A 27,789-nucleotide genomic window follows, 5' to 3' on the forward strand; every position below is an offset into this window, starting at 1 on the left:
ACAAAGATGAGGTGCTGAGTGACATGGTTTAGTGGTGGGCTTAGCAGTGTTAAGTTAGTGGTTGGACTTTATGATCTTTAAGGTCTGTTCCAACCAAAACAATTCTATGATTTGGTTTGTCACAGGGAGGAGATGTCCTGGGGAAATCCAACACAACTGCTGCAAAAACTTAGAAAAAGCACAGGGGTTGCTGGTAAGTATGCCATGAACCATACTTAAAGATCCATGTTTGAGGTATGCCGAGTTATTTCTATGTTTTCATGGTGTCCTGAAAAAATAGAAGAAATAATAGGCTCATTCATCAGAATTTAGGGTAACTCTGCATTTGATAAAACACCAAGGATGTGCAAGGGAGAGTTTGCTACCACTAACTAGATGGCACTAGATGGCACCCTTTGCACATTTCTTATAATACATGGATGTATAATTACTCATCTCAAAACAACAGTGAGTCAGGAAGAAGTGGGGGAAAGATGTTCCCACTTGTCTTAACTCCTTGCACACAACTGCAGTCACTGTTAAAAACTGACACATCAGTCACAAAAAAGGAAAAGCTTCCAGTTTTAAACTCTGGCACACTGGAGAGATTTAACAGTTCCTCAGGACAGTCTGTCTCATTTCTGCAGATTTTTATACTGAGAAAGTAAATCAACAGCTTCAACAGACACAAAAACACCGCTCACTACAATCAGGAGCAAGCAGACCTCTTTCACAATAGGAAAGACTGAAGCAATTTCCCTCTGTAGACACACTGCTGGCACTCTCCTTACCTGGCTGCCTAAAAGCTTTTTAAAAGGGCACTTTCTCCTACTGCTTACCTCTGATACCAAAATTTGGACTGATCCAACAAAAGAATACCCATACCTACAGCAACTAAAGCCAAGGATGATACGCCGGGCCAGGCCACAGAAGAGGAGAGCTCAGTTCTGTGCCATGCAGCCTCAGGGTAGTTATCACCTACCAGCCTGAACCCTGAATAATAGTTATCTGGACTCTCCAGGCCTAGGCAGTGTTATATCTGTGCATGTGGCTCTGCAGGGTGTATTTGTGGTCACTCCGACAGGTCCTCTATCTCTGCTGTGACCTCAACAGGCTGCTGTCACATAAACCTTATTAGCTGCACTTACCAACTCACTGGTCTTAACAAAACTTGGACAAAAGAACACTTCTTACTGTATGCTTCATTAGGGATGTTCAGATCATTAAAGAAGCAATATTCTTCCACAAATAAATACAATAGGTGATGGAAATATTTTCATTTCAGATTTCTTCAGTGCACTCATTCTGTTTCTGGAGGGTCTGCTCTGCCACAAAGAAGATCAGTGGCCTTCACATTAAGTGGTAACACAGTCAGGTGTGTATCCAGAAATAATTACAACAGAGGATAACAAAGATCATGTGATAGGTTTACTTTAATTGTTGTAATGCACATAGACATAGAAAGGGATACAGCAAGATCAGAAGACACAATATAACTTCAAAATACGCTATATATTTCTATGACATTGTCCTTGGTTGTGACTAATTTATCCCCGTGTCACACCCTCAGCCATCAGGGACACACTGCCCTGGACACTGTTCGGCCATTCACCAGTGTGTGACCCTGGGAAACTTCCTGTGTTGCTATCACTGGTCTTGTGACACGGAGGGGAAAGTCAGCAACTGCCTCCTTGTCTCTGATATGCGACACTTCCCCTCCAGCTTGCAATTCACAAAATGTATTTTGGTGAACCACTCAATATCTTCTGGCATCAGGAGATAGATCTCTGCAGCAATACAGTGCCTGTAGCTCACAGGAAAACTGCTCATCCAAGCCATTGATAGAGGCTAGGAGTACAGAGGTGCTTTAAGTCCTCAGATAATCTGAGTAAACTCAGATTTTAAAACATGGTGTTTTAATGAACCCAAGTAATTTTATTGCAGGTTCTTCTCAGTCAGCATCAGAAAGAATTTCAGTAGTATACTGTAAATCTTCCTATTCCTAAAAAGATATCCTTATTTAACACAAAATACTATCTCTTTATGTAAGGTTTCCCTGCTGCATCATACGTAAAATATCTTGCAGGAAATAAAATATCTCATAGGAACAGAGGAAAATATGTTTTTTAGTATAAAAAAAAAATCCCATTTTCTGGTGGAGATCAATCAGGGGAAAAATTAGATAAAATAAATACCATTTAACAAACATTTCTGTTTCCCACAGCTCCATTTTCAGTTACTATCTGGCAGTATTTTTTCTGTTGCTCTTCCTTGAAAGATTCTTTAACCTTTTTCCTTTTGAGTCCCCCATCCCTGAAAGATACAGTACACAAACAGCCTTAAGCTCACTTCAGGATCAAGACAAAAGCAACTTTACAATAATTAGACTGCATTGTCAAAGCAGTTTACACCCTAAATGTTGGCATTTGTAATACAGTGCTAAATGATCTGTACTGCCAAGATTGACCACATAACACAAAAAAGGCCTTTCCTTTAATCCAGTATTTAACAGGTAAATAATTTATTTTCACCAAATGGTACCTGCTGGCCAGATCCACTGGTCACCTTCATTTCTCTTTTTATATTACATTAGTCTATTTGCTCTAGTGGGACTGTATTTTCAGGCTCAGTCAGTAAGGGTGATGGACTACAGCCCCGACAAAGCAAGTGTAAAAGTTTTAAAATATTCCAGGGTAACATTTCCAAATACAGAACATCTAAGTATGCTTTATACCCAACCTCAAAGGTGTTGCTTCTTACCAAGGAAGCACAGACATTCCTCCTCGAGCAGCAATGACAGCCTTGACTCTGTTGGCAAAGTGAACAGCATCTTCTTCTTCCTGGGGGGGCAAAAAAAAAAAAAAACAAACATGACTCATTTGCCTTGCAACTTAATACACTTTTTCCATATTGTTTGTTAGACAGTGGGCACTTGGGTTTATGCCAGGCCCACAAATGCAACCTGCAGGGCAGCAATATGGCCTAGTTTGCCACTGTTCGGTACCGAAAAGAACTTAAGTAGGAGGTTCTGTGATTTCTGAGGCAATCTGAAACACACAGCATGAGGTCACAGGGCTGGCCAGAGGAGGGGCTGCATCTGCTCCCAGTACTTCAGTATCAGTCTGAAGCTGGGAACACAGTGACAGGATCGCCTTGGGAGCAGATGGGGTGCCTTGAACACAGTTGGGGCCTGGAGAATTCAGGATCAGTGAATTATTATGAGTTCACAGAAGTCTGCCTGAACTGCTGAGCACTGGAGATAGATGCATCGCAGTAGCTTCCCTGCCAAGGCTAGGGCTGAGCAATGAGCAGGGCGGGCAGCACCAAACTAGGGCGGTCCTGCAGCAAAGGCTTCACCACTTTGTCAGCATCAGGTTGGTATCCAGGGGCAGTGGGCTGAGAGGTCAAAGCTGCCAGGCAAAGGATTAGCTGGATATTCTGCAGGGCTGAGAAAGGAAGAGGTGAGAGGAAGCTGTGCATTTGTAGGTAGAAGTGGGAGCACACAGAAGGCAGAAGAACCCCGGTATGGGGAATGAAGAAAAGGCCTGAATCTATATATCACTTCTGGAGTAGAAAAGAGAGGTCTGTGCCAGGCTGAGGTGCAGGACTCCAGCAGCATAAAACCACATTTTAACATCTCTTTCAGTCTCTAGGAGCAAAGGAAAGTGAAGCACCTGCACTCAAGAAGCTGTTTGGGAGCAATAGGGAGCATGGTGCAGAAATATCAGAAATGTCTCTGCAAGGGCAGTTTTAACTTGAAGATAGCTAACCCGCATAAGTCTGTGCTCACTTAATTTTAAGACTACGGTGTTGCTTTCTGGTCTTTGTCCATTAAGTTGTTACAAAACATTTGCCAACATTAACGCCAGCACACCATGTGTAGTAATGCAGACTTGCTCCCAGACAATACTTTACCAGCATTTTCAAAACGTACAAAAGCATCAGTACCTCTTTGACCATTGGTGGCAGGTACCACACATTGCACACAACAGCCCAGCTGGTCAGCAAATTAAAAATATAAGTCATCATGGAATACTTTGTGCTGTCCCAGAATGCATCTCCAAAGCGGGGGTCATACTAGAAGACAAGAAGAACAAGCAGAAGGACACGATCTGCTCCCTTAATATCACATAAGCTGCTCCTTTTCTTTGTGCCATAAAGTCACAGTTCAACTTTTTAAATCAAAATCAAATCTAATCACACCTCCTGAAAGCAGCAGTAAATTCAGAGCAAAGGTCCACATTTCAACATTTCTTACAAGTTTGTAAGTTAACCTTTACAAGCAATACAGGATGCCACACTGTGACAAACCCATTGATACCCCTCTCAACTATTATGGGATAGAGCTACTCAAACTGTAAAGACTTGTCATCTACAGATACGCTGACTAAAAAGGCTTCCTTGAAAGTGCTCACACCAATTTTAACAATTTCTATAAGATTAGGCAATATTATCATTCCAGAAGTAACTAGAAATAACATATCTAGAGCTAGAGTGACTTGGTTAAAGCTACTCAGAAAGCCCTAGAAGTGCCAAGAGAAGTTCCTTTATCCTCAGAGCACACAAGAGCCAGGAGCTCTAGGACAGAAAGAGCAGGCAGAACCGAACATGCTGCATAGCAATTGCCAACTGTTCTTTTTAGGCTGCTCCTGCCCAGTTGTAAAGACACTCCATGAAATACTTCCCAGACCAGTCTGAACTGCAAGACACTGCGTCCCATATGGAAATGGAATGCAAACTGAAAATATTCCATTTTCTCAGGGCCTATGTGGTACCCTATTCACACAGAACAAACCCCTACCCTTCTTTGACATAAGAAGCTTTTGCAAATAATCCTTCCATGTTTGGAAATCTGCAAATGTATTACCTTGATTGCTACCGGATGGATGGTTCCTCCTACCTCAAAGCTTCCCTTCTTAAACATCATTACTGATGTGTTGTTTATGCAGGTACCTGGCCAGAATCAAAACAGATGTAGAGTTTAATCCACTCTAAGAAGAGCATCATCAAATGAATCCTGAATTGTCTTAAAGAGACTTAAGTTGCTAAAGAAGAAAGTAAGCTGTAGTTCTGAAACAATCCCAGAGCCTGTTCTCTCTTCCATTATGATATACACTAAAGCAAACAGTGTGACAAGACTGTCACAAAACTGTTATAAAATATTAGAATCTGACTTTTATCTCGCAAGAGCTAATTAATTCTACAGACTGAAAACAAACACCTGTCTTGTGAAGACTGGGTATAAGAAGCTGCACTCAGTGGCAAGAAGTGAGAAGAACAATAAAATTAACACAGTTGTTTCCTACCTTCTGGGAAAATTAAAATAGGTAATTTGGCCTTATCTGCAATGTGTTCTCGAATTCTGTGGAGAGAAAATAAATTTTCAGTATATATTTCATTTCCATAGAAAATTTGTATTTCGCCAAAACCCTAAACATCTCTTACACAGGAGAAGAAAAGCCCTTGTCCCATTGCCCTTTGCCAGTCAATAGCCTCAGCCATGATGTGTGCTAGTTTCAGGCCTTTATCTCGGAGGTTCTCTCTTGGAAATTGCAAAGATAGGTTTTCTGCAAAACTGTGCAGAGTTTTCTTTCTCCATGTTAACTCAATTAACAGAAAACGGTTGTACTTGAAGCCTTCCCCTCCCATTTATCTTTGACATGTTCCAGCTATGAGCACACTCAAACTTTTTTTTTTTTTGGACTTAAGTATATTCCATATTTCAAGCTTTCGTGTCTTCTAGGTTCATAACATCAGTTTTGTATATATCTAAGGATTGTCTATATCTAGGTAAAAGATAGCCCACTATTTCTACATTCACTGCACCACCTGAAAACAAATGCATTATTATTAAACAGATTACTGACACACAAAATCTGTTTTCTGTAGACTCAAGAGCATGCAGTTCCACTCCAGTCTGCATTAAAAAACAAAAATAAAACATCAGATAACAAAAAAAAACCCAGGAGAGAGTGACACAGCATGGGGATACCTTCTCCATTTTTCTAAGGACAAAGTGTCAGAGACACTTAGTGCTAGCTGTGTTCCTGTTCTTAAAGCCCAACATGCTGACTCTGTCAGGAATCAGTACTGCAGGCCAGGAAAGCAGGATAGAATTAAGCAAACATATTATGACATTTCTCCAGGGTGCTCTTCTAGTTTCTAACAGCTAGGTGGCATCTTGGTCTTCTGTTTGTTTGGGGTTTGGGATTTTTTTTTGCTACCATTAGCCTTCCTTTAAGCTATACTCAAAGGAGATAGAACCATCCTTGATGCTCGGAGTTGATGAAAAATGTACCAAGGGAAGTCATGATCTGAGAAGCAGGTGTGCTGACCAAACTCTGATTTCTGTCCTGATGTACTGAATCATCAGCCTCAAAACTGCGTGAACAGGTTCCTGCCTGTGATGTGGAAATTCCCAGACGTTACAGGACAAACTATAAGTAGATAGTATAGTACAGTTCAGTAGATAGTATAGTTCAGTATACGATTGCTACATCCTGCACCTGCACTGATGGAGCAGTTCCAAACCTTACACTGATGACAATGTACAGCAATGCATAGCTGCCCACCAAAGAGAGGTGCAGGGTAAGAACCGCCTCAACTCATACTTGAGCCTCACAATTACTAGACCTGAGAGGAGAATTAAGCAAACACCTCACTACCTTACTTTTTCCTCACCAGATGACGGTCTTTCATTTCTGAGCGTTCAAACAAAACATGCTGAGAGGTTTGCATGCAAGATTTTTGAATAAGTCCCAGAAGCCCTCCATGTACCTGGCCAACCTGTAAACCCAAAAGACATTAGTTACTATACAAACACACATAGCACACTTAATTGATATAATTCTGAACACAGGTTTCTAAGCCCATTCATATGTGATACTAATCCTCTTGGTCAAAAGTGTGCACACTCCTGCTAGTGTCTATTATTTTACAATCCTGAAAGTTTGAATACTATCAAATCCCATTCTTTCTCTAAGTTTGTCCTCTTACTCAACAATACATCAGTGGGCATCTCAACATTGCTGATATTTACTAATGTTCTTGTGCATACCAAAGAATAGCATCCATCAGTGGCCAGGATTAGAACATCTAAGGGAGACGTGTGGTTGGCTACACAGATGCCTCCTTTCTGTGGTCTGTTTTCCCTGCAGAGACAACCGCAGAAGTAATTACTTAATGTATACGCTCCACATTACCGGCTCCATCAGGTGATCCATCCAGTGAGCATACATCCACCACTGAGGCTGTCAGTGACAAAAGTATTTCAGGCATACAGCTCATTTGCAGACTCATAGAAAGCGAAGAACACAAAACATTTTAAAACACTAATATTACTCTGATAGATGTTAAAAATTCTGGCATCACATTACAGAAGATAATTCATATTTCCTTACACTTTCAAGAGTCCCCTCGTGTCATGCATTTGTGTGGAGCTGCTTGGTAACTGGGGCAGGGTTTTCAGCTGCATATGTTACCATTCACAGCAGTATATATCGCAGAATCACAGAATGCTGTAGGGCTTGGAAGAGACTTCTAGAGATGATCTAGTCCAATACTCCTACTAAAGCAGGTCACACAGGAACACATCCAGGCGGGACTTGAAAACCTCCAGAGAAGGAGACTCCAGGATCTCTGTATAGCCTATTCCAGTGCTCTCTAACCCTTATAGTAAAGCAGTTTTTCCTTAGGTTTAAAGAAACCTCTGCTTATTTTCTAAAGCACAAGCAAAAATATATTTCATAAGCCTCCATTACATAGATCTCTACCACTAAGCAAGTCAGATATTACAAAAACTCACTGAAATACCATCTATAACTTACTTTAGGATTGTAAAGAATTAAGTTACCAAACAAATCAGGTAATAGAACAGTTCAATATTTAACGGCAACGTTCACACATGTGATAACACATTCATAGCAAACACTGAGAAAAATGTCTAAATGTATATTTTTTAACCAAGAGCACACTACTACTCCATCTGCCAATACACAGCAGAAAACACAGCAGGACATGCAAACATCTTGACAGAGGCTGGATGATCTAAATAGCTTCTTGGACCAATTTTCGCCATCATAGTATCCTGTTCTGTAAGAAATCAATGGCAAAATAAGGAGAGCAGGGTGTCACCACTTACCTGTTGTGGAAATAAACAGGACCACTCACACAGCGGACACTTAATGTGGCACACATCATCTGAACCTGGTTACTCAGCCAGCATTTAATTCTAAAAACAAATCAAGCTTTATGTATGTTTCCAGTTCTATGCAGTCACTCATAGTAATGCAGACTTTTGAGATTATTCCCAATAGCTGTTATTACAAAAACCATACTAAAGAAGATTCAACTGCACTAATGATGCCATGCAGGCGTAACTTATGGGCTATCAAAGATATTCTTGGTCCATTATTCTACTGTAATCTATTCTAAACCCATCAGATTCAAAGCAGAGATTATAATAGTCAAGGGTTTGGTTTATAGATTTTCTCTGAAAGCACCTGCTGTTGACTCATTTATTAATTAAATATAAAATATTTATCAAGTGAATCACATTTTAGGGTTTTTTGCACTGATGGGATATAACTATCTTACAGTACTGATATGGAATTGTTCAGGACAGGTGATTTACTTTCCCTACTCTGACTTGAGTAGAGCATACTCTTTATTTCTCACTCTAAGACATGCTTTCAGCATTATCTATCTGGCTTACATCACGTCCACTTTCAGATGCCATTGTCATTCTCTCTCTCATAGTGCTCTGAGTTCACGGTAGAGAAAAAAGATCACCCCACAATAGCTCACATTAATGCTCCAGACTCAGATCTACATTCCACCACACTGATTCAAATGCTTAAAGAAATTTTTAAAAATAAAAACTCTAAAGAGTCCTCAGCAAACACTTACCTGCCATTTGGAAACTGTCCTACTATTGTATTGGCAAAGACCAGAAAAAAGAAGATGAAAACAGCCAAGCAGACACTACAAATTAAAATAATTAATTACTAAAAAGCAAAACTGGAAGAGCAAGCAATAGATTCTTTTATTTAACCCTTTGATCCATTTCACAATGCTTCTGGCCACCATTAATAGCATCTAACTAGCAATAAAAACCACTAAAGCCAACAGGAAAATATGAGCACATTTTCTGTTTATCTTGTACTGATTATAAAACCTTGTGCTGCCTGGAGCCTATCTACCAAAAAGCACCATGCCTTGATCTGAAGCTATGACACAGTAAAGAAGCCATGGAGTTCAAGAGGATGTGGCTAGTGTTCTTTAATGCAGGTGAGATTTCTTAGTGCCAAAAGGGACCCTTCGTTTAATTTTTAAAAACCTATCCAGAAATTTCAGCACGTATTTCCACCCCAAAAGCAAGTTACTATATAATCATGAAAATTATACATCGTTGGTTGCTAATAGCTGAACAAAACCAATATTGAGGCCATTTCTACATCAATGTTGTCTTCTTAAGCTGCATATCTAAATTTACATGCAGTCATATGTGCTCTGCCATGTGACTGACTGGTATGAAATCCCTCTATGCACTGCAGCTATGTTTTGAATATACTGCCCTCCCATCAAAGGAATAAGAAATTTTAAAAGTTCCTGCTGCTGACAAGAACACATGAATGTTTGTAACGGTTTGCTCAATATGATGAAAGGCCGAGGTTTTTTGTTTAAAATTTTGAAAGTCTGAAAATGTAACGGTTATCTCTTTTTCCCATCCAGCCCTGTGCTCCCTGAACACTGTCTCTGCTTCAAATCCCAAGAGCTGAGCAAACAATCTCCCTGTCTGCTATTCAGATAGGTACAGCCTGATCCTTTCAATTGAAATAGTTATTGCTTTATATAACAAAAAGACTTCCAGATTATTTCTAGAAACTTTTGCTGGATTTTTAAAACAAAGTAATTATTCCTAAAACATATGGAACATGAAAACAGAAACTTGGGGTTTTGGGGGGAAATATTTGAGTTTCAATGACATCTTGGAACGTAAAGTCGTGCCAGGTTCTCCTTTCTGCATTAGTCAACAGCGTAACACTTCACTTCTTTTGTAAAAAAAAAAAGAAAAAAAAAAAAGAAAAACCACTCCCAGAAAACTACATGTGGCTCACCGAAAAGGTACCAGGAGACAATATCGAATTAGGATTCCAATGACCCACACAAGGCTCAGTTGCCAGCTGACACGGTGAAAGTTGGCGTTGGTTCTGCTGAGGAGATTCCAGGACACTAGCTTCTCAGAGGAGAACCGATGGGTGACTTCGTCTTCTGCAACTGCCTCACAGCCCTTCTTGAAGAAGTACATAACATCTGCAAGGTTGAAGCATCCTCGGCACTGGCCAACAAGATCCTCTTCCATGGAGGTTTCCCCTTTCTGGATGATCCCTGCATGAGGAAATGAGTCTTCCTTCCACACAGTGAAATGGATGATATGGATTCCAAAAAGAGTAAAATACATGTGCTTTTTAGAAATAGCTCTCCCCCTGCTCCTATGACCACATTTGAATTGTTATGCCACATTTACATACTAACATTTAACTCCACAAGTTATTCTAATCCTGTGCTGTACAACAGCACTAAATTTTTGAAGAAAAGAGAAAGGCATTCAGAGCAAGCTGCAAATCAAACCGTGAGCACAACACCTACTTCATTGTCATTTACTAAAAAACATTTACACACAACCAGAAATGTCAATAGTGTACTGCCAAGATCACTGATCCCTCCTGGTCCCTTGACTCGAATCAGGCAATGCTTGTACTGTTGGTGTTCTTGCTGCTGATGATTAGTTATCCTTTCTCCCAGTTGCAACACTTTCTTCTGGTATTTCTTCCTCAGAGCCTTCTCTCTTCTCCCATCCTTTCCCCTTTAAGAGTCATTTCACTACAAAGAAACTTCTATGTGTCTAGATTTTTCCCCTGAGATATACAGGGTGTAACCCAAAAGCACTGTGCAGGAAGAATGACAACACATTCATGCTTCATATAGGTAAAACTCTGCCTCATAGGACAGCCACACAGCAAGTCTCAGTGATATTTGCTGAGGTCTCTCAGACCATATTCTTATCTGACCGGTTACCATGACTAAATTATATTGATTCATATCAGCTAACAATTGGGGGGTTTGTTTGCCCTTTTTTCTTTTTTTGGGGGGGAATATATGTATTGGATTATATTAAATATGCATTATTCAAAATATATTTAATGTCTCTGAATTAACATACTATTCCCTGAGCAGAATCACAAAACTTTCCTCCAGCTATATGCACTTCAGTTAAACCTTCAATGTTCAGGAAATTATCAGATTTGAAATTCATTAGCTGACAAACCAGTCTATATGAGCAATGACTAAAAGTAGCACTACAAGTAAATGGATTATTATGAGAACTCAATCCAGTTCCCTTCAGTCAAAGAAAACAAAAATAGTTAGGAAAATGGGGGAAAAGGAAAAAAAAATAAGTATCCCTCTCACATTTTATCCCCATGCCGAGAGAAGAGTGCAAATTGTACCTGTGATATGTGGGCTGGTGTAGCTCTTTTACGTGGGACTATGGCTTTTTGCATGCTAGGAGTCATGAGAGGAGGGAATCTGCACAGAGCAATGTCAAGGGCATAGAACACTCATCTCTCCTAATCTTGTAAAGAAAGAGCTGATAGAGTCAGAAAGTACAAAATACTTAATGAAAATGGGGACAGTGTCCCAAATGCTTATCAGCAATGTCTTTCTCTACCCACACTAGTCTCAAGCCTGTTATTCAGACTACTCACTCACAGATTATCTTGTTTATAACATATAAACCTACAAAAGAGAACTTAAGTAACTTTAGCAGTTACTTTAGCCCCGACTCCTATTTTGGCCATTACAGTTTTCTTAACATGAGATGCAATTTCTGATTCTGCTTACTCTTTTTCTAGATAAGATATTAAAATAGCTCCCTTTTTACTAGATGAATAGTGCTGTGTCAACTTCATTCAGAGATCTTACCAGTGGAGATTAAATTTTCAAGTGCCAGCGCCTTCTGCTTTTTTACTCCCTCTTCAATCTGCAGGTTGGCCCACTGTTCCCAAAACAAGAAAAGTAGATGTTGATGGTTTTCATTTTGTCATTTCCAGGCATTTTGTAAACACCTTAGGTGAACTGTCTCAGCCTCTTTTCTAAGTCTTAGATTTTCATTTTTCGGCTTCAGCCTTAAGGTTGTTCTTCATGCCTCCTGTTTCATTTGCCACTTTTATTAACTTTTCCACTGTATGGAAATACAGTTTGGCACAAACTTCTTTTCAGGGCATGGGCAGTTGTTTATTTTCCCCCAGAGCTTTTTGCTACTTTGATTTTGTTTGTTTCTAAAACCAAAACCAAACCAAACCACCATAAACCAACCAAACAAAACCCAGAAAAAAAATACAGATTACTGTACTACATAAGACTCTATGAGGTCCATGGGTCCTCAGTTTAACTTCAGGAAACAGAATGATGCAAAATACTATCACTAACAGTACAGACATGATGGAAAAAAATAGATTTATAAGTATCTAAAGGGAGGCAGGAGGTTGGGGCATCCCTTTTTTCTATTGTATCTAGCAACAGGACAAGGGGTAATGGAATGAAGCTGGAACACAAGAAGTTCCATTTAAACATAAGGAAGAACTATTTTACTGTGAGGGTGAGGTAGCCCTGGCACAGGCTGCCCTGGGAAATTGTGGAGTCTCCTTCTCTGGAAGACTTCAAAACCGACCTGGACACGTTCCTGTGTGACCTGATCTAGGTGGACCTGCTTCTGCAGGGGGGTTGGACTAAACAATCTCTAAAGGTCCCTCCCAACCCCATTCTATGATTACTGCAGTTTTAGGGCATTCATGCAGACTTTCTTAAAAGTCAGAGGAAGGGCCATTTCATACCCATAGTATTTCAGAAGTAGTAATTTTGGTAATGAGCTTTCATCCTTCTCTATCTTACTTTTCTGAGCTAAACCAAACTCCAATGCAGAGCAGCATAAAACTCCTCCGCGAGCAAAATCAAATATACCAATATGCCCAATTTTTGAAGTTTTCATGTTTTCCAATTTTTTTCATCATACATCCATAGACATATGAATAGTAGCTCTGGATCTTCCCATATTTACATGAAGACATCTGCCTTTACAAAGGACACGGGCTGCCTGCATGTAGGCTCTGATCGTTAGTAAGGAATCAACAACCCGCTCAGCTTATGTCCTCCCCTGCTTTCAAGGCTTCCCAGCTACAACAGATCAGGATATATCATCCTGATTTGGGAACTGTGGCTAAACAGTTTATTTCTCCCTTACTGACATGCACAGGCACTTAAGTCATCCCAAAGCTTCATCTCACATAGCCTTCACCACATTACAACACGTTGCATGAGCCAACGTTGACTAGCTTCTTGCCGTTCTTAAGCTTTGCATAATATCAGCTCTATAACAGCTCCTTCTGTAGCTGTTGAAGTCAATAACATCAAAAAAGAGAGACTTTGGATATTTCAAACACCCTTAGTTGACTTTTTTACCAATCATCTTAAAAGAAAAGAGAAAAAAAAAAAAGAGAAAGCAGAATGGGCAATGAGGTGATATTTTAAACAACATGCAAGCTGTCTGTTATTTAAAAAAAAACCCAAACCACACAGATCTTCACCTTGTCTGTGCTTGGCAGCTATTCCTTAGGAAAGGTGAACCAGTATATCATCTGTCTCAGTCTTTTGCAATACATGGAGAGTCATTCAGCAGTGAGGAGCCAGGGGATGTCATAAAAAGAGCAGCCCACACATTGAGAAATGAAAGAACGTACATCATGGGAACAAGAATGTTGCAAAAGACAATGAAACGGATATGTGACCTCTTCATAATATACTGCTGGTCCTCACGCCCTCCTCAATATCCTTTAGGATTGTTGTACGGCATGAGGGAGGAAAAAAAATAAAAATCATCTAGCTCAGCAAATAAAGTTATTTGCCTTATGCTGGTTTCCTGTTTAACACCCTTGTCTTGCCCATATTCCTCTTATGTGAACAAGCACCTGCCAGGTGGCATGCAGTGCCAGAAATGAGCCTACATACACTGTCTTGAAGTATCTGGAATACCTCAAGGCTTTTGAATCTCAGGTAGAAAAAGGATGATAATCACTGAACAAGCTGACTCACAAAAATATGTTAACTGATTCAAATAAGCAAGACAAATGAAAACCAAACAAAAATGTATAAAGTCAACTAGGAAAATATGATGTCCTGACAGGCTATTATCTAATGCCTCATCATACAGAGAAATGGTGGGACAGAAGTGTCAGCTTGTAATTAAATAGTCAGTCAAGGCTACAAAGGCAGAGGACAAGCAGATGAGGAGGAGCTTTCAGTAAGTGAATGATTACACCAGGCTTGTTAGGTTGGAAAAGCATGGGCTGAGACAGTGTATGACAGAGGCCTACAAAGTCTGGACTAGCACAGAGCAGATGCATAAAAAATAGTTACCCATTTTCTCTTCACAAGAACTGGAGAGCATAACATGAAAGTGTAGGGTAATACGTATGAGCAAGAAAAAGGTAATCTATTTCCACAAGATGCAGTGAAGTTATGAAACTCATTATCCAGGACACATTGCCAGAAATCAACTGGAATGAGAGCAGTTACATAAAAACATGGATGTAAATCATCACGGGTCACAAAACTCTTCTAACTCATGAATCAGCATGGGAGGGTGAAGCAACAAGCAGTCGGGAGGATATCCTGGCAATATAGTCATACAATCACCCAGCTCTTAGGCTTTTCATCAAGCAATTGAGTTGACATCTGTCAAAGCCAGGCTGTCTGGGTCAAACTCTGGACTGACTCAGCAGAGTAGTTTCTACGTTCTTTGGCATTTGGTGGCATCTCTATGTTTATTTTTAAAGTATGAAATAAAGCTTTGTGGTCGCCTTTGTTTTGCATGGTATTGAGACACAGCTGTCATGCTGGTCTTTGTTGCAAAACAGTAATGAAAGGATGTTTTAAATATCCGACAAAAACAAAGATGTTGCAACTAACACAGAATTTAGGTATTAAATGGAGCAACTTCATTCCTAAGATTGCTGACCAAATGAGAACTTGGGTGCTGCACTTTCCTCCCTAACATTTCTGAAATGACAAGGACAAAAGGAGTCCAAACATCCTGTGCATGAACCCCTCTGGAATACTGAAGTCTTGACAGCTTAATTCCAACAGCCCATTTGTTTGCGGCTTCCTATAATTATATTCTGAACAAAATAAGGGTGTCTAATACTTTATTATTACTTTCTTCATAGTATGTGGCTGAATAGCTATACAATATAGATTGTTTAGTTTTTAAAATCTCACTTGTTTTTCCCTCCCATGTTCATTTTAAGGACAGCTCAATGTCCTCAATTCAGTACTCCACTTTTCCATACTATGTAATCATTTGGTTTTGCCTCTCTTCGTCTACGTTCCTGATATTTACTACCTCTTCTCTCATGTTCTCACAAAAGGTTTTTCTAATCACTCATTACACTGACTTTTTTGAATCCTTTTTGGTTTTGTTCTCATGTGTGACAAAGGTAATTACTCCATGTAAAATATTCTGATAGAATTACAAGGAGGTCTGCAGGTTTTCAGTGCAAGCTAAAATCACCATCTTAGATCAAGCCCTTGTGACCTTTCCATCCAACAGTCCTTTATTTCTGGCCTCTTTTCCCCTTTCACTTCCCAATACAGAACTCACAGATCAAATAATCTGTGCACTATATTGCATGTCTGAGAGGATGTACAAGCAGTGGCTGTCCACAACCAGACTGTGAAAAGCACTCACAAATTTCCTGGCTGCTCTAACAAGGGCAGATTAAATAGGTTGAGAAGGATCCGAAACACTTGTCTGGGATAACCATATATTTGAAAGCACAGTAGTGAGCTTCTCCCACTAGCTTGAGCGTCTGTAACATCTGTCCGTACTCCAGTGGGAGTTTACAGCATGTTAACTACCTCCATGTACAAGCAAGCTATCAATTCAAAGAACATCCATCAGCTGGCTGATGTCTTTCCTGTATATATTTTTCAAGAAACAACAATACTCCAATTTCATACAGAAGTTTAGATTTCATAAAATTCCAGAAGATCTTGGCAAATGGAGCTACAGCTGTTTAACATGTTTATTTAACTCTCCACAGGACTGCAAGGGCATGGTGTACATTTCATTCTAGCAAATGCATTTTCTTTTGCAGCTGCAACACTAAAGAGCTAGAATATCCCTAGTACACCTTTGCTAGTATCATCATTTCCCACCAAATCCCAATACAGACAAGCATCACATTACAAAGCTTACAAAACATGTTATTTCACAAATAAAAGCTTACAAAGCATATAGGAGAAAAATAATCCTATTAGACACCAAACCAAATTAATATTTATAATTTCCAGAAGTATTTTAAGAATAAATTAATAGTAATAACAGTAACTATAGGCTAACAGTTATTCAACTGAGAAATTACTGTTATGGAAATCTTTTGCTAATATATTATCTCTATGTCAAGGAAAAAAAAAAAGATCAAACAAACAAAAAATGAACAAAAAACCTGACAACCACCAAAACACACTCACAAAACAAAACCAAACAAACGGAACCAATCAACTCCCAAATTTGCAATCCTTGAATCTTGAGTTTGTGAAAAATTGTCTCTAAAAAACAAGTATCTCAATTCTTTGATGAAGGAGCAGCAAAGAGTATGGGGTTTTTTTTTCTGTAAATAGATTACATCTTGCCCATTTGTTCCAGTTACTGTTCACACTGCTAAAACACTTCAGTGAAATCAAGAAATAAAAATGACATCATATGCCAGCATTACTTATTGCTTAGTAATAGATCTGCAAACTTGGGCTTTATCCTAAGACACCAAGAGCTCCCAGCAAATTCAGTAAGGGCTACAGATATATTTTCTTTGAAAACACAACTTTGACAAAAAATATTTTTTGACTTTAAAGTCCTTGATTTTAGTCAAGTTTCCTCAAACTGACAAAACATGGAGGAAAATAAAATCTGTTTTCCCTCTGCCTCACAATTTGCGTAGCCATTTAAAGCTGTAAGAAGCAAATGTGAAGTGTTCAAAGGTGAGAAGTTTTCTATTCATTTCGGTGGTCTATATATTAAAAAAAAAAAAAAATCAATCAAGTGCAAGACAACAGAGAATCCAGTCATAGTGCTCGAGACTGGATTTTTGGTGAAACATCAACCATTTGTTTGGTACTTCCTAGAGCACTAATATTCCGCCAACATAATCGGTAGTGTACTGAGACATGACTAAGCATCTGCTCTTAGCTTTTTCAATGTAGCTATCTGGTAAGGCATCCTACTTCACCATTCAGGCTAGCAATGGGAACCAAGGATGGTCTTTGTACACTACCCTGTTAGCAAGAGCTCAGGTAGACTGTGGCACAGCTAGGAACACACCAACACTTTACTAAGTCATCAGTGTCAAGTTGTCCATTTTCTGAATGAAGGGCACATACAAGTCTGCTTTAAAACTAACTGTATCCCAAACAGCAATTTCAGCCATATTCTGGTGAACGAGCCCCAGGACTCCCAGAAGAGACCCAGCAATCGCATGCACAAGTTTTAAAACAGCATTTCCCAGTCCTACTGTTACTTTGAAGAGTCAAATGAGCCTCAGTGCAAGCAAAGGGAACCTAATATTCCCTCTAGCCTCTCTGCCTGCCATTTCCTCCCAAGAAAGCTTAGTTACTCTTTTGGCACCATCAGAAGCATTTGAACAATACTTCACAGAGAACTGCTGAAATTAATCATAAGATGGAAACAGAGGAACTCTTCTTTTATCCTCACAGGACAGTTAGTGAACTAACTTCCAAATAAAGAACAAAACTACATAAAAGGCTATATCTGATTGCATAACAACTACCTTAATAACTACTTCTTTGATGAATCAATCCTCCAAGTTGTGATTAACTAATCCTGCACATTGTGAACACAAAGTTCTCATGCACATAGCCCAATATGAAAACTGTGGAAAGAAAAACATTTAATGTGCTTTTCCAAAGTGCCTTCCTACAGTAAACCCCCATCCAAGTCAAATGTCCTCCACAGTTGGGAAATGAACAAGGAAAAAAGAAAACTAGAAATTGTTTTAATGTCCACCAACTGCAGCAGAAAAGCTGTTCAAAGATCTCCTTAGGTTTCTGTTTATATGAGACAGCCTTATGAAATCAATTCCACATACAAGTGCCACAAGCCTTTTACTCGGGGTACCAATAACAATTTAATTAGTATACCACTAGCTGATTAAAAAAATCTGTATTGCATACAGATACTGCAGGTAGTAATTTCCTATTGACACTAGGACCTGAAAAAAACAGGTAATCCCTAAAGTTTGCAATCATATCCATTATTCTAAATTATATTCATACACCCAAGAACTCTTACTCAGTACTAATAAAACACCAAAAACCAAAATACACACAGACAAAAAACCCCACCCACACTAAAGAATTGCAAGACAAAAATAAGACAGAATTGACAAAGTAACACAGTCATTATCTTAACTCTATCACATTGTTACAGACGTCATACTACACAGCTAGATGATTCTAACAGCTTAATAATAATAGTAACAATACTAGTAATAAGTTTTCTGTCACTAAAGAATAAAGTGTATTACTGAAAAGCAGGTTTATGCCAGAAAGACAGAGTTAATCTACTGGCTTCACTGTTAAATATGATGAATTCACAGCACCTACTTTTGGCCACTGATGGATATGAAAAGTCAGACTTGAAAGATCAAATGTGTTTCTGCCTCATTAAAAGTCCCAGAAAACTTCTACTGATAACAACAGGATCAAGATCTCGGCCTCAACTTCTTCATCTCTAGAAAAATTACACTTTCAGAAGGCTGCATGGATTCCTGAAGTTTCATACGGCAGACTGCTGGATGCCTCGGATTTGTAAGTGTAAGAATCAAACACACATAGTCAGTATTCTTACCTAGAATAGTACTCATTAATATCATAAAATTAAAGTAATCCAAATAAAACCAGTGAAACCTATGCACATCAAAAATCCATCTTCTTGTTACTTACCAACACACATAAACTTAACACATCTTTTTATTTATGTTTGACTTGTCACGAGTATAGCATGAAGTATTCTGATCAGCTTCAACTAGAAGCAATATGTTGTGAAACCTCTACTTTAACCCAATAAAACATCAAACCTTAAACCAGTACCAGATTATAACCCAGCACATAACTATATACCATTAAAGACACCATTTAAAAGAACTATCACACAAGTTAAAGCTGCACACAACATATCTAAGTGAATGGAATTCTTTCTGCTGAGTTTCATGGCATCTACATCAAATATACAGATTTTTATTTTTTCATTAAATATCTTCTGTAGTAAACACATACCTTTTTAACTCCATTCTCAACTTACCTCTAACACTTTTATTACAACTTTCACATAGAAATGAGAAATCCCCAATGGCATTCTAAACAACGAAGGCAACAAAACTAATACCACAAACAAAAACGTCCAGATAGACAAAATCTTGCCCTGTGCAAGGCCATAGCCCTCTCCATTTTCTTCCATGCGTGCTCTTTCAAAACGCCAACCTGCTGCCTTTCTGAGAATATCTGCTCATCTGTAGTGGAGAATCCAAAAAAAAAAAAAAAAAAAAAAGTGACAAATGAAAATGACACATTCTAGAGCCAAAGCTATCTCCATAGGAGGCTGCTGGCCTCTGAAACCTGACAGGGCAGATGCTCTCAATGATAATACAATTTCTACTGCTTGTCCCACCCTAACTCCACCCACTCACTCTTCATTGATAAGCATTTACTCACCAGATATAATACAGGGGAGAAGAAAGAAAAAAAACATGATAATTAGTAATATAAGTTACGTAATACAGTGCTGCTAATAAGGAAACTTATCAATGTGTCAACTGGTTTTCACAAGGCATCCTACCAATAAACTACAATACCATTCTACAATGAGCCAAAATGTATTACAGCATTACAAAACATACTGAAGTAACAATTCGCCTATCTTTCCATCTATTCGATTACAGAATTTAAATACAACAGAGCAGCAGGTTTCCTCTTCCATCCTATCAAATGACAATGATTTGATTCAGTTTTGGGGTTTTTTTAAGACCCAGTTCAGCCCCTTACATTGACCCTTTCCTGGCTTTTTGTATGCAACACAGAAGAAACAAAGGTGAGTAACTCTATCTCTAGAACCTAAGAGGAGCCCCCTAGCAGCTCATTTACAACCTTACCACAGAACAAATTAACTAAGCTTAGTAAAATGAGCATTTAGGGCATTCTTCCAAGACAGGGATTTGCTGGTTCACAGAAGATCTTTGTTTTGCAGGTGCAAACATCAGCATGTTTGTCTAAAGCTAGGGCTGTCCTTTTAAAATATACTGTAATGGTTTTACCTGGGCCAGGTTTTTGGATTCTTTAAACAAAGAGCTGCTACAAGCTTCCCCTGTAGCTGATAGGGCTAATGTCAGTCAATTCTAAGATGGACTCTGCACCTGAGCCAGGCCTGGCCAATTAGTAACTGAGGTAAAGCCTCTGTGAATAACATATTTGAGAAGGAGGAAGTTGCTGGGATTGTTGCTGAACTGCAGAGCAACAGGGAGTGAGAATGTGAAAACATCTCTACAGACACCAAGGTCAGTGGAGAAAGAGAGGGAGGAGGGTGCTTAGGTCCCTGTGACCTGTACTGCAGCCCATGGTGAGGCTGCTGTGCCCCTGCAGTCCATGGAGGCCACTGGGAAGCAAAGATCCCCTGGCAGCCCATGGAGGACCCCACGCCGGAGCGGGTGGATGCCTGAAGGAGGCTGTGATTCCATGGGAGGCCCACACTGGAGCGAGTTCCTGGCAGGACCTGGAAGCCTGTGGGGAGAGAAGGGCCCACATCAGAGCAGGTTTGCTGTCAGGACTTGTGATCCTGTGATGGACTCAGGCTGGAGCAGTCAGTACCTGTTCTCCCAGTGGATGACCCATGTTGGGGCAGGGTATGAGGAGCTGCCACCATGGGAGGCCCCATGCCAGAGTAGCTTATGAGGAGCCCATGGGAAGGACCCACACTGGAGAAGCTCATGAAGGACTGTCTCCCGTGGGAGGGACCCCACACTGTAGCAGTGGGAAGGAGAGTCCTGGGAAGAGGGAGGGGTGAGGGGAGGTGTTTTAAGGTTGAGCCTTATTGATCATCTCCCTGTTCTTATAGTTTATTAATAAATCAAACCTTTTTCTCCCCAAGTTGAGTCTGTTTTGCCTGTAATGTCAATTGCTGTCCTTATCTCGACACACAAACCGCTTATATTTTTTTTTTGTCTCCACTGTCCAGTTTAGGAGAGGGAGTGATATTACGACTTGGTGAGCACCTGGCATTCAGGCATGGCTAAACCACCACATATCCCCTTGTACATTTGGTTTGTGTTGTGGAACAGTCCTGGTAATGACTGGATTCCTCATAAATAAAAGCAGACTCAAAGATCCTCTGTAGAAAGTGCACCCAGTTCTCTCCAGTCAGTAATAGAAGCACCACCACTAAATCCTCCAGTTTATACCATGCACCTGGGCACCAAAAAAGCATGTTACAATCTCACATGATACCGTGACATGCTGGTTTTGCATCTTAAGATTTGCTGATGAATGCCATCCCTTGGGTCTTTGTAACTATATCATATCTTCTTCAGCAATCTAACTTTTCTGACTTCTTTTCATTATTTGCCTGCTTTACCTTCTCTCTCCTTGCTGGCCTCTTTCTGAGCCTTCTATGGCTTTGAGAAAACCTTGCTGGTTTGGTTTTTAATTGTTTTTGCCTTTCCACTTTCTCTCAGTGGCAACCTCAAGCCCCTCACTCTCTGATTACACTGCTGCTGCTAGGCACACCATTGCCCACTATTTCTCACCTGCCTCGTCAAAAGGCTCCAGGTCCAGGCTTCTCCATGAACAACATTGTGTTTTATGTAAAACTGCTTTGCTTACCCATTTCTATTTAGCTACCACTCCTTACGTTCTCTTTTCTGGTGTGTTCCTCAGGTGGCTTGCCCTGCTAACACATATTCCCTAGGGTGGCATATGGTGGAGAGCTGGATAGGTGGGTGTTGATACTCAGGCACAGGGGATCAGTATGCATGTTGTCTGGGTGCTAAAAGCTCTGTGGGAGGGAGGGTGGAGGTAGTTTCTGGGTCCTGATTTGAGGCAAGAAAAGTGGGCCAAAGGAGGTATTGATAGCACACCAGGAAGTTACAAGAGAGTCTAGTGACTCTCTTACTAGAAAACCCCAGCAATAAGCCTAGGCACACAAAAGAGGGATCATTTCTTAGAGAGAATAAAAGACAAATTTCTCTGCCCTGGGGGGAGGAAGAAAAGGTTTCCTCTCCTGAATGAGAGAGAACTCTTTTCCATCCTGTGAGACCTTATTGGCTTGCACTGACTGACTAACCCTTACAGAGTCACACTCCTTGCCACACCAGAAGCACAGACAGACACTGTAATTCTTCCCTGTCACCTTCTTACAAAACGGAGAGCAAGCAAACCCTTCCCTGAACAATGGGACTGTAGGCCTTTGTCAGCTATAATATTCCCTGGAAAACACCTCGGTATCTGAGGTTTTCCAAGGCCTGCTGAGACAGTTATCATGGGCATATCCCCAAAAAAGCAAAACAAGTTTGCAGGGGGAATAAAAAAAACCTGCTGAATGAGATGGGTACCCAGGTAACAGAGGATGCAGAGAAGACAGAGCTATCAAATGTCTTCTTTGTTTCAGTCTTTACTGCTAAGTTCAGCCCTTGAGAAGCCCAGTCCCTGGAGGATATAGTCTGGAGGAAGGAGGGTTTTGCCTTGGTTGAGGAGGACTGGACTAGGCAAGCTAAACACTCACAAATCCACAGGTCCTGATGGGATGTACCCATGAGTGCTATGAGAGCTGGCTGATGTTATTACTTATCTACTCTCCGTCAATTTTTGAATGATCATGAAGCACAGGCAAGGTGCCTGAGGACTGAAGGAGGGCTAATGTCACACCAGTCTTCAAAAAGGGCAAGAAGGAGAACTTGGGAAGCTACAGGTCTGTCAGCCTCACCTCCATCCCTGGAAAGGTGATGTCATCTGGACTGTCATCTCTAAACACATGAAAGAAAAGATAGTTGACAAGAGGACTCAACATGGATTCACCAAGGGGAAATCCTGTTTGACCAACCTGATAGCCTTCTATGAGGGCATAACCAGCTGGCTAGATGAGGGGAGAGCAGTGGATGTCATTTAACTTAACTTCAGCAAGGCTTTTGACACTGTCTACCATAAAAAAGACGCAGGCAGTGTGGCTTGGATGAGTGGACAGTGAGGTGGATTGAGAGCTGGCTGAATGACAGAGCACAGAGAGTCATGATCAATGGCACAAAATCGAGTTGGAGGTTTTGGCCTTCACGGGGATTCCACAGGGGTTGGTTCTGGGGCCAGTCTTGTTCAACATCTTCATCAACAACCTGGATGAGGGGACAGAGTGTACTCTCAGCAAGTTGGCTGATGACACCAAACTGGGAGGACTGGCTGATTCCCTAGAAGGCTGTGCTGCCATTCAGCGGGATCTTGACCAGCTTGAGAGTTGGACAGAGAGGAACCTCATGAGGTTCAACAAGGACAAGTGTAGAATCCTGCAACTGGGAAAGAACAATCCCATGCACCAGTACAGGCTGGAGGCAACTTGCTGGATAGCAGCTCTGGGGAAAGAAGCCTGGGAGTCCTGGTTGATAGTAAACTAACCATGAGCCAGCAATGTGCCCTTGTGGCCAAGAAGGCCAATGGCATCCTGGGATGCATCAAGAAGAGCGTGGCCAGCAGGTCGAGGGAGGTTCTCCTCCCCCTCTACTCTGCCCTGGTGAGGCCTCATCTGCAGTGCTGTGTCCATTTCTGGGTTCCCTAGCTCAAGAAGGACGGGGAACTGCTGGAGAGAGTGCAGCACAGGGCCACCAAGATGAGGAAAGGCTGCAGGAACTGGGGCTGTTTAGCCTAGAGAAGAGGAGACTGAGGGAGGAATCTCATTAATATTTACAAATATTTAAATGGTGGGTGTCAGGAAGTTGGGGCATCCCTTTTTTTTTTTGCCGTATCCAGTGACAGGACAGGGGGTAAGGGAAAGAAGATGGAACACAAAAAGTTTCATTTAAACATAAGAAAAAACTATTTCACTGGCACAGGCTGCCCAGAGAGATTGTGGAGTCTCCTTCTCGGGAGATTTTCAAGATCTGCCTGGATATGTTCCTGTGTGACCTGATCAAGATGAACCTGATGTAGCAGGGGTTTGGACTAGCTGATCTCTAAAGGTCCCTTCCAACCCCTAACATTCCGTGATTCTGTGACTCTGCTGCAGTGAAAGCATCATCTTGAATTCGTGGGCCAGCCTGGGAGCCCCAGCCCCTTGCAAGGTTGTGAACAAGGAGTCCAGAGGGAGGGCAGTCATATAAAGGGAGAAGAGAGGAAGAGTTGCTAGGAACCTCTCTACTCAGGTGGTCTAACTATCTAGCCCAAAGGCACTACAAGATCCATATAGCCAGGTATCATTTTTATTCTTTATGTTATCCACTTTCTACCTCCTGAAATCAAGCAAAACATTTCAGCATTCTTACTGTGCTATTGCAAACCTTTAATGTCACATAGGAGGGTTAAAAAAAAACAAACAAAAACACCCACAAAAACCAAACAAATTTGGAACAATGCCAAAATTAAGAACAGCCTCCATGTCTACCTATAAACAGTATGGAATAAAAATTCTAATGCAATGGAAAAATGTGCTCAAAAGCACTACAGAATGAGCTTGAGTACTGGAATTGGTCCATTCACAGCCACGGAGTTCAATCTTTGCTAATTTTCTGCCATTTCTATCAATTACGGTCAAACTTCTACCAGTTCCTCTTCTTAATACAGTAAATATACACGACATATTGTTTACCTCTTTCAAGCTGCAACACGATCAAAAGATGCTTACATCTAGACATACAGCCTAGCATTGTCATTAGGCACATGAAGGTGTTACTATTGCTAAAATTGTTCCTCTGAGTCCAGTTGTAGGGCTCCCTGGTATTTCTATGCAGCTTTTGCATACTACAAAGGCAGCAAACCAAATCTACTTAGAAAAGCTCTGCAAGTCAGTGACACAAAGTCAAGAGAGAAAACCTGAGCTGATTTCCCAGTATCCCTGAACATCCAGAAGTATTGGGGTTATTTTTTGCAGGATAAGAAAATCTTTCAAACAGGACTGACCAGAACATTCTGTACTCCAGTAATTCTGATGTGTGTATTCACACATGAAAACTACTAAGAATACCTCTTTTTCAATTAAACTTTTACCAGCTATAACAAAAAAATAAAGCCCTTTCAGTTTTTGCTTGTATCTTCTCAATGTTTCAGCCTCACATTTGGCAAAGTCCTCGCTTGATTGCTACTCAAGGATGAAATAATCTCTGGTAGTTCTGTGTTGATTTTTACCAAGACTAAGGTTTATGTTTCACCTGGGAAAATTCCTCCAAAAGGCCAGAATAATCTTAAAGATCACCTGTGGCATGGTAAGCAAGGTCAGGTGCAATATTTATTTAAAGAAACCACACTGTCTTCTCACACTAAAGCACAAATAGCCACTCCTTTGTGGCTATGAATTCCAGCTATGCCACCGAACAGATCTGTGTTTAGATCTGACCGCAGTAACATTGTGCTACTTATGGTGTATCTCTGACCATCTACAGTTGACTTAGGAAAACATGAAGAAGTACATTTAAGTATTGTATCACTCATTAGAATGACTGCAATACATTTAGCTCTGACCACACAAGCATTATTGCTTCCACACAAGATAAATGCAATAATTACAGAACCTTATTTACCATGCTCTGTAGCTTACAAGCTTCTTTGTATCACAAAGGCATGAAGTCCACTACACTGTCAATATAAATCTTGTATATGGTTTCCATACCATCAATGCTGAATGCAATAGAATAATTTTTCAGTTACCAACATTTATTGCATTAATTAAATGCATAGAATTTTCTCACAGCTGTAGCTTAGATGTGCCTGAAATCACAGCAGAGAGACCTTTGGGGCAATTTCTGAAAGATGTCAGCATTCCTGGCCACTTTCATCATTTTCCCTGCAAAAGGCTATGGAAGCTGGTCATAACCATCTGCTCTTGCTGCCTCTCCCATGACAATATGGCCCATAATGGACTCATTGTTGCAACATATCACTTCAGTTGCATTGTACTTATTGCTCATTCTTTTAACACCACCTGACTTGCATTGCAAGAAATGCATACTAACTAGCTCTTACCCATTAATCTTGTCACTCATTCTGTATGATCTAGAGACTCATCACCCCCTAAATCAGAAATCTAGATCGTTTATGAGTGTGTTGAGAAATAAAAGTCTTGGCTGGTCCCTCTCTCCACTGTTAGAACAAGTAAGAATCACAAAAATTTTCCTCTTCTAAATACTAACACCATTCACATATATTTTAAATAATACCTAAGGAATTTTATTTAAATGTAAATATGCCAGAACTAACTTCTCTTGCCAAGAAGTTTTAAGAGAAAAGAAATTGCACAAAAAAAGGTTAACTTTATATGCAACCTAAAAATACATGTGTGAGACCTAGAAATCATGGAAACACCTCTTGAAAGATTGCAGGAGCATACATCCTGTTTCAAAAGTCAAGAAATAAATGGCTAAGGCTCAGACTATGCTTACCTATAGTTCTGGTGAGGAAATAAATAAATTTGCACTCCTGAAATGAAGAGAGAAAACTTCTGCAGCTTTTAGACTAGATCTCTGATCATGTTTCAAAGAACACTGTCACTTTTAACTCTCCCTTCCTGAATATTTTTTGCTGATATATGGTCAAGAACATCAGCTAAAGTGTGAAAAAACGTTAGTACAAATATTTAAAATAAGTAAAATGTGATTACCTACAAAGAAAAGACAAAAACATACATTCTGCTAACTCAGCCTGTATCTTAGAAGCGGTCCAACGTATTGTTGTCAGATTATTGTTTAGCATTATCATTTATATTACTTCCTTACCACAGTTTATTCGGTTAATTCGGAAGAGTCTCACCACTAAACAAATACAGTGCACCCCCAGACACACTCACAGCTGCATATCCTGTTTCAAAAGGTACAACCTTATTGTAGACGGGGGCTCGGCCGGTGCTTCACCTTTTCATATTGTAGGCAGGCTGGCGTAACACAATCCTCGCACTCGAAGACAGGAACACAGCTCGCTCCACCTACGGTCCCAGGTGGATGATGGTGCGGGCCAGACATCTCGGTTTAAAAGTTCGGTAAAGCTCCGCTGCTTTACTAAAACTTTTGGTACAGGTCAATGTGACGTTTCTATAAGCGCCGATGCTGACAGTCAGGTCCCGGAGCAGGCAAGCAGAGGACCGGCGGCCACCACTGAAGCCGGGACATGTACTACTTGTCCTCGGGAACAAGCGATGGCTGCTGCACCTACAGCTCTCCGCCGTGGAGAGCCCTTCCTAAATCGCAGCATTGCTTCACCTCAAGGATAAAAACAAACCGGGAAGCCATGCTTAGGGGTTACACTGCCTGAGGCCAACGGAAAGGCGCCGTTCCTACAGCGAGCCTCGCCAGGCAGGAGGCGGAAAGCGGCCCGGGGAACGAGGGAAGGTCGAAGCGGGAGCAGAGGTGTCGCGGTGCAGGGTTAGGTGAGCAGGCGGCTAACGAGTGCCCGGGGGTAGGCGGTGCCGCAGCTCCGCCGCTCCCTCAAGGCTCACGATGT

The 27,789-nt window shown here is 40.6% G+C and overlaps 1 protein-coding gene across 7 annotated transcripts; it reads right to left on the bottom strand.

Moving 5' to 3' along the window:
- Positions 1-1,411: 1,411 nt before the first annotated feature.
- LOC104552355 (glycerol-3-phosphate acyltransferase 3) lies at positions 1,412-27,765 on the bottom strand. 7 transcript variants are annotated; one of them, XM_061992675.1, is made up of 12 exons: positions 27,204-27,765; positions 11,965-12,037; positions 10,098-10,368; positions 8,887-8,961; positions 8,120-8,209; positions 7,037-7,130; positions 6,650-6,765; positions 5,286-5,341; positions 4,847-4,932; positions 3,928-4,056; positions 2,740-2,819; positions 1,412-2,292 (listed from the first exon to the last, which is right to left on the bottom strand). In XM_061992675.1, exons 1-12 carry the CDS (start codon positions 27,309-27,311, stop codon positions 2,178-2,180), a joined length of 1,293 nt encoding a protein of 430 aa, XP_061848659.1. In that variant the 5' UTR covers positions 27,312-27,765; the 3' UTR covers positions 1,412-2,177. The 7 variants fall into 7 exon arrangements, with proteins under 7 accessions (XP_061848659.1, XP_061848658.1, XP_010202320.1 ...); XM_061992674.1 differs by having other exon boundaries at positions 10,098-10,386; XM_010204018.2 differs by lacking the exon at positions 27,204-27,765 and adding an exon at positions 19,415-19,581.
- Positions 27,766-27,789: the final 24 nt, after the last annotated feature.

The sequence above is a fragment of the Colius striatus genome, chromosome 3 (assembly GCF_028858725.1).
Source record: "Colius striatus isolate bColStr4 chromosome 3, bColStr4.1.hap1, whole genome shotgun sequence".
In the NCBI taxonomy this organism is placed as follows: domain Eukaryota; kingdom Metazoa; phylum Chordata; class Aves; order Coliiformes; family Coliidae; genus Colius; species Colius striatus.